Source organism: Neopelma chrysocephalum, unplaced genomic scaffold (assembly GCF_003984885.1).
Source record: "Neopelma chrysocephalum unplaced genomic scaffold, ASM398488v2 Primary Assembly neopelma1_67, whole genome shotgun sequence".
Lineage (NCBI taxonomy): Eukaryota > Metazoa > Chordata > Aves > Passeriformes > Pipridae > Neopelma > Neopelma chrysocephalum.
The window spans coordinates 10,633,759-10,645,913 of NW_020897726.1; the positions used below are offsets into that span (position 1 = coordinate 10,633,759).

The window sequence follows — 12,155 nt, forward strand, 5'->3', positions numbered from 1 at the left end:
GAAGACATAAATTAACAAACTAAAGCAACAGCTGAGAACATTATTAGGTTGCCTTGACAGTTACTCACAAGACAGAGAGACTTCACATGTCTTTGCAAAAGAGGGGCAGTGCAGGAAGAACCCTGCCAGAAACTGTCCTAGAAGTCTGGCCCACATGGACAGTCTGGCCACAGAAAAGTTGCTATGGGCAGTACAGGATAGGACTGTGTTTTTCTTTAAAACAGTCTAATTCCCATCACCAAAACATCTGTGTTTTAGCTTCTTATAGAAGCTTTATTGAAAATCGGGAGAAAGACACCAATATAGGTGTGTATATATAGGTTATTACTATGGAAGGAAGTAAAAGAAAATGCCCTTGAGATCTTTATTTTTCATGGTATTCAAGAAGCAGTGGCACGCCAGCAAGCTGAGCAGATACACAAAACTGCAGCTGCTGTAATAAACATAAATCCCAGGTATTAGCAGAAGCTTCTGTCTTTGACTAAATTATTTAATTGCTTATGTGCCCTGATGTCCTCAGGGAAAGAGCTGGCAACACATCTGGAATACTCAGCTGGTATATTGTGGTTCTTACATCCCATGTCCAAAAACTCCACTCCTTGATTAAAAAATTAAGGTCAGAAAACACAGAATGACACATGCATTCATTTTGGGGCAAGCTTATTCAGACTAAAATGGTAATTCAGATTAGAAATCACAATTATTTTCACAACTGCTTTTCTATTCAAAGAAAAATGTGATTTAATATTTTAAGTGTTATAAACAGCCTGAAAGAAAGAAATAAATGCATTTTCATTTACAACAACTGATTTATTCAGGCTCTCTCCTTATAATTTGGAATGAGATTAAAATGGTTGATCTCTTTAGATGCCTATGTTTCTCTACACATCTGATCTCTTCTGATCTCCCAGAACCAGACTAGGACTTGATTCTTCTACACTGGAGGCAGAAGACAGCAGTTCAGTAGACACAGACACAGATGCAATGTATAAACCCACAACAGCACATAGCCCAGCTATTTCCATCTTGGGCCTTTATCACTTCAACTTCTATTTAAAAATACTCCCAGTATTCTTCTGCATATGAGTATCAAATACTTCTGAAATCATTAATATACTAAAAATTAGTATGAGCTCTACAGAATCAGAGGGGAAGAGTGTATTATGACACCCAAGTCAGTGGAAAAAAGCAACATTTATCATTCTAATTTTTTCAAAAGTAGACAGCCAGGACCTAGTAGGGCTGGTACCAAACAGGAGCTCAAAGCCCAGGCAAACTAGCCTAATGCTTATACAGTTCAGTGGCCTGTGAGCTCAGTCTGCTAAGCAGACAGAGATGCGGGGATGCTTGCCCTAGATTTGCACGCAGACAAGTCAGTCTCCACGCAATACCTGAGAGCTGTTTGGGTTCAGCAAAAGCTTTCCAGGAACTCCATAAGGCAGTAACTAAACAAATATCTCATACTGTCTATTTGCATTAAAACCAAATTACTTTTAAAAATTATTACTTTTCTGAAATGAATAAAATGTGAATTCTTTCACTGAGTCTCATCAGTGGTTTTGGGAATTAGGTGTTGTTATAGACACTCCCATTTACAAGGAAGGAAATAGAAGCACACAAGGATTAAACACATGGTACAACATCATTGCAGTAACTGGAAAAGAATTTAGGAAGCATCATATTAGAGCCTAAGTGATCACTCAAGGTTGTAAGGAAGTCCATGGCACAGTTTTCAATACAGATTTTTTGTTCCTAGATTATTGCAATATTCACTTCTTTTCTACTCAAGTAGAATTGACTGTGATTAACATCAAGTGTTTAATGACTCCAAGAGGCCTCTGCATCAGTCCCATCTCATCTGACTTTTACAGGATCTCAGGGTCTTAGTCCTATGGACTACAACAACATTAACCTTCAGATTAGTGTGAGATGCTGAAAATCTGCTATGTCCTGACTTTTTTCCATGGTGGATTTCCCCCAATGAAGGGAATTTGCCATGGTCAAAAGGCAATAGGGAGCATTTATTCAGGAACCTAAGTATATCTCAGACTTCAGAATGGTGTTTTCATTGTAAAGCTTACTACAGTATTATTTGGTAACACCCCTAAAACTGACCAGAAACAAATATGAATCCATCAAGAATCCATACAGCAAGCCAAATCTGAGCCATGTTCATTTAATGGCGTTTCCAGAAGAGCTGCTAAAGGAAGTCCCCAGAGTTGCTCCTGCCTCTTCAAGGGTACAGACTCCTTCTGGGAGAGCAGAACCATGGTACTTCAGAGATCCACTGAGGTACCCAGCAGTCCAGGCAAGGCAAAGTTACTGCCCACCAGCTGCAGAGGAGACAGAGATCATCTGGCCTCTGGGACCACCAGAAGACATCCAGTGTTGCCTTCTGGTGTACAAGCAAGCAGTAACTTCTGATTTCTTCAAAAGCAGGGAATTCAATTAATAAGGTAAGAATTTCTCTATCCCTATGTACATGCAGAATGCCATCAATAAAAATTAGGAGAAATGCTAGGACGGAAAAATGAGAATAAAAAAACCAAATTACAAAAAATCCTGTGCTTCTAATGGTATGCAAAATGTCTTATATATTTGAGAAAAGACAAGCACTCACTGCAGGAAGGAGTTTTTAGAATTGCTGTCTTTCTTCATGAAAATGAGTATATGGGTTTATATAACCTGCTCAGAAAACTTAACAAACACCTCATCACACCTATTATTTTTCAGACTGTGTTTTAGTAGTGTATTATTTGCATCAAGCAGGAAGAATTTTTAACCTGGAAAAGCCTCCTTCCCCTTTAATATCACACTCCTTCAAGACTATACCATTATTTAAAATTCAATTCCTTCAATATATGCTTTTTTAAAAAGCACCTTCACAATCTGACAGGTAAAACCTCCAGAAAACAATTCTTCAGTGAAAATATTCCCAAAAGGAATTCAGCTTCAACTAAAATTTGAATAATGGGAGCAGGAAGGAGCTGGAATAGTACATTAATGAATAATTGTTCAATTCATGTGACAGGGATCATCCTCCACTGGAAATGACAGTTGTACTGAAACGATAAAACTGCAAAGCAGACTGCAAACTCAAACCCAAAAAGTCTTCAATCCATTTTCCTACCCAGCATCCTTCAGGTAACACATCAATATGACCTATCTGGTTTGTCTTTTTGATTTGAAGCCTTTGTACAAGTAGTCATGACCCATGAAAAGTGGCCTGACTTGCATTGATAATGAGGAAAACTCCAATTCCCATTGAAATGAAGATGAAATTTCCCTGATATTTAAGGGATAGACAAACTGTTTAGCAACAGAGTCAGCTGGAAGACAAGAATTTCTATTTGCAAAAATAGTCAAAGGTTTTCTCCTATATGAATCATCTACTTAGAAGATTACATTCAGTCCCCTGTTCTAGCCAACTTGGGGTCCTTGTCACTTGTCTACACTCACTCAAGCTGATGAAATAAAGGCATTTTCAAGGGAAACTCCACTCCAGAACTGTCAGTATCTGATGGGTGACAGCAGTCAGTAACATGAGAGGGTATCAAATTTCTGTCCTGACCCATTCAGAGAAATTATTGAGATTTTTTTCCTATCAGCTCAGCACATCTGAATTTAAGAATCTAGGCTTAAGACAGCTTACAGAGACTTTGGCCTTCATGTTTTTTTAAAATATTTATATTGCACATTCATTCGAAAGAATACATTTTTAAAAGCTGATATGTAGAGAAGGCAAGTACTTACAGAAGAAAGTTTTGTCTTTGTCACTAAAGAGAATAAATCCTAGTACTGCCAGAGTAATAGTTCTCCACAGTATAAATATTGGGTTTGAGGATTCATCATGCTAGGGACAATGAAAGAATTTAACCCAGCTTGTCTATGCAGGCCTACTCCTGCAGATTTGATCAGGCATGACGGGTCATGAGCCTCCAGAGTTCTCACTAACACCCTTTTTCCTATCTTTTGGCCTTATCCTGTGGCACAAATTGCTATGATTTCCTTCTAGTTGCTCTAAATAGCCAACATTAGAGCACAGTCATATCACCACAGAGCATATGATAACATCCAATATTCAGGTGAAAGAGGACACATACAGGCAGCAAAAATCTTAAAAGGCATATTCTGAAAAAGGAATAATAATGTGATACTACAGAGCTCTGGCAAACGTAGTAGAAAACTGAAACGAAGACTGAAGCTACTGCATTTCCACCCATCTACTCTATCTTTCTGAAAGCTGATCCTGACACATCACAGGGGCATTTGATCTGCTAGTCAATCAGTTCCACAGCATGCCTGCTGCCAAAATCGCGCCAAAGTTCCAAACGTAAGAGGAGACAAAAAAATCATGTGCCTAAATAATACAGCAAGCTAGAGGCAGCAAGCCAGTGCCTAAGAACTACAATATGCCAAAATCCCCAAGCCAAGTGCCTTCATTTATTTATCCAGACATCTTCTCAGATGAAAAGCACATCTCTACAAAACTTGTCAACCCCCTGGCTGGGGTTGATTTTAAAGATTTTAAAGGTTTTAACGTTGGCTCATTTGCAAGGTGATTTGGGAGTAAACACTGACATTATAAGGCCAGACACTTATAAAATAGTCAGCAAAAGTTGTAAACAGCTGTATATGCACACTTACAGATTACACATGTCAATCCTGGGGGGAGACAATGGCAGTAGTTGAAGTAGGAGCTTTACGCCATTCTTCCATTCCTCCTCTTTCTCAAATTCACAGAAAAGGTAAGTACATTCATCCGCTGAGAACTGGTAGAAAGTATGAGTGTCTTGAAAATAGAGTTGTCTGTCCACTGTTATAAAAAATAACATTAGATACCGTTTAAACCTTCACCACGTAAAGATTCCATATCTCCACCATGTTCTGCATTGCACTTGACTTTAATGCTGAGTTGCACCACCACACGGGTCAAAAGGACCAAAACTTCAGCATATGAACAATCCTGCCCTCTCATATTAACCAAGTACCTCCAAACAGAACAACTCCAAAACCTCAATCTGAAGATATCCAAGCTCCTGAAATTTGAGTATTAAGACTGCTGACTATTTAATCAATTTTAGAATCAGTTCAGGATTAGGGGATAAAAACCTTCCTCTTATTAGACTTCTGAGTTTTGATTTCCATTGGTTTCTAAACTGTTCTCACTAATGGTCAGGTAGGAGTAAACAAAGCTCAATAATGAGGACCATTATCCCAGCTTCTTCTCCTATTCAGGGCTACTGAATTTGTAGACTAGACCTGGGTAAGATGATGTGCCAGTCATCTTCCCTGAAAAAAAATGGGATTGAATTGGGAACCAAGGACAGAGTCCAAAGCCAAAAGCATAAGTTCCTGCATAAGAGAGTTATTCAGCCCTTGTTGAGGGTGCATGACCAGACATATTGTCAGTGTAGTTGAAGAAAACCTTTAAGTACACTGTCAGTGTACATAGGCAGAAATCTTCTATAACACCTCACTTTTCACAAGAAAGAAGTTAATGTCTAGCACAGACCCCAGGGTGGGGTATGAGTTGAGCTACCCAAGTAGTCCGAGCCTCAAAGTAATCATCAGATTTCCAGAGGCTGGTTACCAGTGTAGTTGTCACCAACCACATTAGCTGGACCAATTAGTTTGGTGGGAAAGGTGGGAACAGCAGGGTAGAACCTGGCCTCACCACCATCTCAAGGATCTGGATCCTCTCTCAATCCATTGTAATCTAAAATTATGGAAAACAGAGAGGAAAGGAAAATCACTAATAGCTAGAGAAGTGATCTAGTGAAACCACAATCTGCAGTGACTAAATAGCTGCTGTCTTATGAAAAACCTAAATTAGCTTGCAGAGGGAAAAAAAAACAGCTGGAAAAGACACACACTCTGTCTGCAACTTGGTAATAGGTAACTAAATCAGTAAAAGCGAAAGTAAGGAAATTGCTGAAAAGTAGGGATTAATCTTTGGTACTTATGAAAGGTCACAGAGGTAAGCCTGCCAAAAAGATAGTAAAATAAAGAACTGGCAAGAAAATTGGATCAATCTGTGCTTTTACTCTTTTCCTCCTCCTATCAAAAACATGAGTCTTATACCATGCAGGAGAAATGCATAGCCTTCCTCATGCTACAATTATTGTCAAGACTGACCTGATAATATAATGCCCATATCCAGAAGGAGTTGCCACACTCCAACTGCTGTAGATCTGCTCTTAACAAAAGGGCATTGCTCCAAAAGCCAGTCTACCAGTTCTGATCCCACACAGCTTCTCCTGAAAATAAGCAAAACATCACTTCTTACACTACAGTAACATTAAAATGTTCTTTTATGATAAAGAGCTATTTTTAAAGCTATTGAAAGTGAACCTTTTTGTTCAGCAGAGCAAATCCTTTGTCTCAATTGCTAATTTTTGTAATCGTATTGATTTCAAGGGAAGAAATTACTCTGGCAAGTCTCAGGGGATACCCCTAGCTACAATGAGGGAACTCATGTCAGATGAGCAAGTTCCCTAATTCACGTAGCACACTTTGCAATATGTAATATTTTTATCCGTTTGTGCTGCATATAGTCATCCAAAGGTGCATAAGAGCTAAACAAAATACAACTTTTAGCCTCAGGATTTTATTTCTTTTCTGAGCATAAGCAATACAGCTACACAATATGTGTAAGACCTTGAGTGCTGCTATAGGATGTACTTAATCTTTCACATTATTAGTAAACGTAGATATTTAAATAATTTTTTTAAAAAGTAGTGGATTTTTCTTAAATACAGTTATGAATGAACAGTGCTATAATAGAGAGACGCTCATTTTGGTATAACTGAAAATAGGAGGAAGCATTTATGCTGTAATGCAACACAAATGGAAAACCACTTCATTACAAAAATATTCCATAAATTACATGCCAAAATCACTGTGTCACTAAATCTTAGGAATCCAATTAATCTCTTTGATAACTCCAGACCAGGGCTGAATTTAATAGTCTTTCTTTTCAACAAAATAACTGACAAACACTATTGTATATGAAATCATAAGCAATTTAATTAATGCATAATTAATTCAATTAATTAATTGATTTCTGACAGCTCACACTGTAACATAAGAAAAGATATTAAGACACATGAGATTTTAAAGAATTTTTTTAGAGAAAATGTTTTCAATTCTTAGTAAGATACACAAAATCTCACACTCAGAGAAGAATTTACTCTCTTGTCAAATCAGGCCATAGATAAATGCAAATAAAACCCATAAAGTTGATTAAAAGAAATGATTTTGAGTTACCTGCAAATGCCAGTAAGGTACACCCTGTCTTTAATCAGGTCAGATGCTTGTAGGGTAAAAATATTCCTGAGAGCTCTCCCAGCACAGGAAGAACTTTCTCCATAAATCTGAATGAAAAGAGAAATTGAAAACTGTGACAAACAGGGATTTATTCCTGCTGTAGCAAATTGCCTTGCCACTGTCCGCTCCCTCCCTCTGAGCGATGCCTTCTCCCCACCTAAGTGACAAGCAAGCAGTCAAAGCCTCACAGGAAACGCGCCCCAACTTCTGCCATGCCCAGCTGTATCATGGGTTGCAGATGCCCCCACGAGTTGGGCTGCTTTTAGATTTGCTGCCTTAGAAAAGTAGAGGTTTTACTATCCGTCAGCTTTACCTTTGAACAATAGACAAGTTAAAATGAAAACATGTTATTCTAGCAAAGTAAAGTGACTAATATATTAACCATTGCAAAATCACACAAATACAGTTTAAAAAACCCATAATTTCATATGTATTCGAGTTAAGTAATTTAATACAAGACTAATACACATTGAAAGAGCATTTCATAGATTTTTCTTTTTGTTCAGAATCTATGATAACTACAGATCAGTTCATCCATGCATTGCCAGGAGGATGTGGTCTTTCAGGATGGACACACTTTTGACTTCCTCACACCTGATTTTTACCTTACACCTGAAGGCTGCACATGTGTCTATCAAAACAGAACCCAACTCAATCTTCTATAAAACCATGTTCCACCTGTACTCTGTATACCACTCCTTTTACTGTGATGTTTCCTCACATTCCAGCAAAACACATTAGTAACACAAATAACCAAACTGAAAGGAAAACAATGCTATCTGGTTTCATCTTTTTGTTTGTTTCCTATGTTTAGGAATCTTTCAAAGCATATAAAATAGTCCGGAAACAGTAAAGTCCTGTGACATGCAAAAACAAGGTTCTTAAATATTGTAAAAGTAAGCTAAACAGTGGCAATCATTTAAATGACTGAGAAGCAAGTGCACATTGGAATTCACAACAATTCAGTTTGCAAACTCAGTAATAGAAAGAAGTGATTAGTAATAAACACATACACAAAATGACAACTTCTAACTGGATTTAACTGCAGGTCACATTTACAAGTGTCTTCAAAGCAATGATTAAGAGGTTGAACCAAAGCAAAAACATTCCTAATATGTTGTTTGATGAAACGGAATTAAAAAGAAGCTTGAAAAGTACCTTATTTGAAGGAGTTTCCAAATAGGGATTTGAAATTCTTCTGGACAGGGTCTGTAAGATAATTTGGTAGACCTTTAGTTTTGTTCTGGATTTTGTATAGGAAAAAAAAGCAGCAGCAATCTAGTCTTTTAGCTATTGAAATCTAAATTAAAAAAGAATTTATCAAATCATCTGAGTAGTCTAACTGACATCTCCAAATAATAATTTTTTTCACATCGGGAAAAAGGTTTGGTAAACTCTGTCCTGTGTTGTTTGTTACATTTATTCTTGATCTGGAAAAGATGAGCAATGAAGTGGCAAAATCTGTAGACAACACATAAATATTTGGGCCAGGAAAGACCAGAAATGACAGTGAAAAATCTCAAGATAAACCTGAAAAATGCTGGGTGAAAAGGCAGTATCATGATGAGCTCAACATTGAAATCAGCACATACTAGAGGGAGAAAATGTAATTACACATACTCTTAAGGAAAACTTTATCAATTCAGTAAAGACACCTCAGGGTCACAGAACACTTCTCAAGGAAGACCACTCTTCTAAATTAAATTCTTAACTGTAGTTAAAAGAAATTAGGATAAATGATGAATAAAATGGTGATCAGCAGGGAGATAACTAATGTAGATCAGCATTATCTCTGACGTGCCACATGTTGCACTGGTAACAGCATCTCAAAAAATGAACACTCCAATGTTAGAAGGGATTCAGACAATAATAGTGGTAGGAATAATAAAGGATTTGGATAAATTTTAATGGGAGAAGAGACAAAAAAGACTGTGTCTACCTTACAAAGGAGAGATTACAAGAGACATAATGTAATTATACAAAATATCAAAATGATACAGAGAAAAGACAAAGACAGGGTTTCCGTGCTCTGCTTTACATTACATGAGAATAAAAAAATCACTCAATGAAATTAGAGAGGATTCATATTTGAGGAGACAGAAAGTGATAAATAAGTCTTCAGAGGAGCAAAATGCAAATGCCAAAACCTTACCACTGATCAATAAAGATTAGGATTTAAAGTTATAAAATTAATAGTGAACCAGAGCTCTGGAAGGCAGAGAGAGGACAAGCATCTTCAGGTTACCCAACCTTTACTCACAACGATACTCCCATATCTTGTCACTGTTAAAAGACAAGATATTGTCTATGCCGATGCTTACTTGCAACTTCTATCTTACTACAAGCCACACATGACATAAATAAACATCGCCTAAAATAAACCTGGAAGCAGAACAGAAGATGTTATGCAGGTGCACTGGCATCACAATGGGAAGATCATGCAGTTCTCCCTCACGTTATTCCAATTTGTAAGCAGTGTAATTAATTCCTCGCTTTGAGAAGGATCCAATTCTCACCTGGTATATTGCAATCATAAAAAAGTCCTTATCCTTCACACCTTGTGATTACAGAATCCATATTTCAGTAGCACCACCTGCTTTTTTCCCCCTGTATTTTTGTTACTATATTTTTAGAAAGGGAAGGGACAAAGAACACAGAAGCATCTAACGCTGTTTACCCTTCCATGCTCATCCCAAATGTGTAGTGTAGTTCCATGCGTAACAGTAGCTCCATATGGAAATATTATAACATACAAGCTTAATTCCCCTCTCCTATAACCAACAAAGATGCTGTCAGCGTGCAACATTGCCTCAGATCCCACTTACTTTTCCTAGCCGGCATGTCATTAACACTTTGGTTCTACAGCAGCCCAACATCCCACCACTTCAGTTGGTTTCTGTCCAAGTCTTTCATTCAACAAGCCTCACTCCCTGCAGCAGTACAGTCAAAGCTGATACATCGATTTCCCCCCTTCCTGCTCCCTTCCCAGGCTGGCACTAACAGAGGACAGTTGAGCCTCAGCCGAGGAAAATACTCCTACTGCAGTGTGAAGTTACATGACAGCATCAGATGAAACTCAGCAAAAAGGACAAATTTGGTTGCCTTCTACAAAAGGGTTATAATAGTGATGGATAAGAGAAGAGTGACTGATGCCACCTACCTGGACTTGAGCAAAACATTTCAGACGAGTTAATGGCTACAATGTACCACACCTGAAATGTTTCTATACCAACCCACGCAGTATGAGGAACAAACAAGAGGAACTCAAAGCTTGGGGCCAGTCCCAGAGATTTGACATCATTGGTATACGTGAAACCTACTGGGATGAGTCCTGTGACTGGAGCGCCCTGCTGGATGGTTACAGGGTCTTCTGGAGGGACAGGCAGGGAAGAAGAGGCAGAGGGTGGCACTGCATATAACAGAAGGGTTGGAATAGATGGTGCTCACAGTTGGCAATGGTGCAGTTGAGAGTCTCTGAGTAAGAATCAAGGGGCAAACAAATAATGCAGATATTATCATGGGAGTCTGCTACAGACCTCCCAGCCAGGACGATGACACTGGCAAATTATTCTCTGAGGAACTAAGGGACACCACCAATTCAACTGCCCTTGTCTTTATGGGCAACTTTAACTTGCCAGAAATTAACTGGGAGCATCACACAGCAGATACAACCCGGGCCAGAAGATTCCTAAAAAGCTTGGATGACAACTTTATGAAACAGGTCATAAGGGAGTTGACTCAGAAAAATGCTCTCCTCGATCTGCTGCTTGTCAACAGAATGGATCTCGTGAGCGAAGTAGAGATTGATGGCCATTTTGGCCACAGTGACCACGAAGCCATCGAGTTTAAAATCTCTGTTGACAGGAGGAAAAGTGCCAGCAAAACCTCAACTCTGGACATGAAGAGAGCAGACTTCAGGCTGCTCAGGGAATTACTAAGTAAGGTCCCCTGGGAAAATGTTTTCACAGGTGCCGGTGCCCATCAGTGCTGGTCACTTTTCAAACGTGAACTCCTAAGGGCAGGCAATTCCCAAATGTCAGAAATCAAGCAGGCAAGGCAGAAGGCTGGCTTGGCTGAACAGGAATCCTCCCTTGGAAATAAGGCAAAAACGTAGGTGTATGCCCAGTGAAAGCAAGGTCAAGTACATTTAGCCGGTCATGCAGGAACCCAAACACCCAAAATTTCTACAAACATAAGAAAACAGAAGCTACTTACAAGAAAATAAAACAAAAGTGGAAGTGGCTTTCTGGAATAGAAAAAATTCTCTTTCCCATTGATACTAGTGCAGCCTGTGTAATGTTGAAACACTCACTCCAGTTAGCCTGAAATCGATAGTGAATTTTAGGAGTTTATGTCCTAGCTACCATAATAGAGACCTATTTCTTTTCCTTTTTTTTTTTTTTTAACATGCCTCAATAAATATTTAGTTCACCTCTGTTCATTAGACTCTACTTTGGCTGTTGGTGACAAACCGGACAGTCCCCTTTAAGAGAGAGGAAGAGGTAGGGGATTAGGGGTCCAGGCTTTTTTGAAAACCCCAGCCTTTGAGTGGCTGTGTGGGGGAAGCACCATTCCTCCCTGAAGGTATCTAGTAAATATAGGCTGCCCCTCCCAAATTATTTTGACACACACGGTGATTCAAAATACATTTGCAAATAACGAAGAATGAGCCAAACTGTGTTTTTAAAGCAAATTAATTAGTCATCAAGCAAACAACTCATGTCTCATAAAAACTACCTTGGAACAGTTATTACTGCCCATGCCAAGTGTTGTTTTCTAGCTACAGCCACCCTGGCATCCCCCTGTGCTTCTTCACGAGCTTGAGG

The 12,155-nt window shown here is 38.6% G+C and overlaps 1 protein-coding gene across 1 annotated transcript in view; it reads right to left on the reverse strand.

The window, feature by feature from the left end:
- The window catches only part of RAPGEF5 (Rap guanine nucleotide exchange factor 5), a 165,012-nt gene that overhangs the window by 127,015 nt on the left and 25,842 nt on the right, over nt 1–12,155 (reverse strand). The window contains exons 2-5 of the mRNA XM_027684636.1: nt 8,488–8,538; nt 7,270–7,376; nt 6,139–6,260; nt 4,648–4,816 (exon numbers count right to left, since the gene is read on the reverse strand). Coding sequence (XP_027540437.1) covers nt 4,648–4,816; nt 6,139–6,260; nt 7,270–7,376; nt 8,488–8,538 — 449 coding nt within the window. The remainder of the gene's footprint in view (nt 1–4,647; nt 4,817–6,138; nt 6,261–7,269; nt 7,377–8,487; nt 8,539–12,155) is intronic.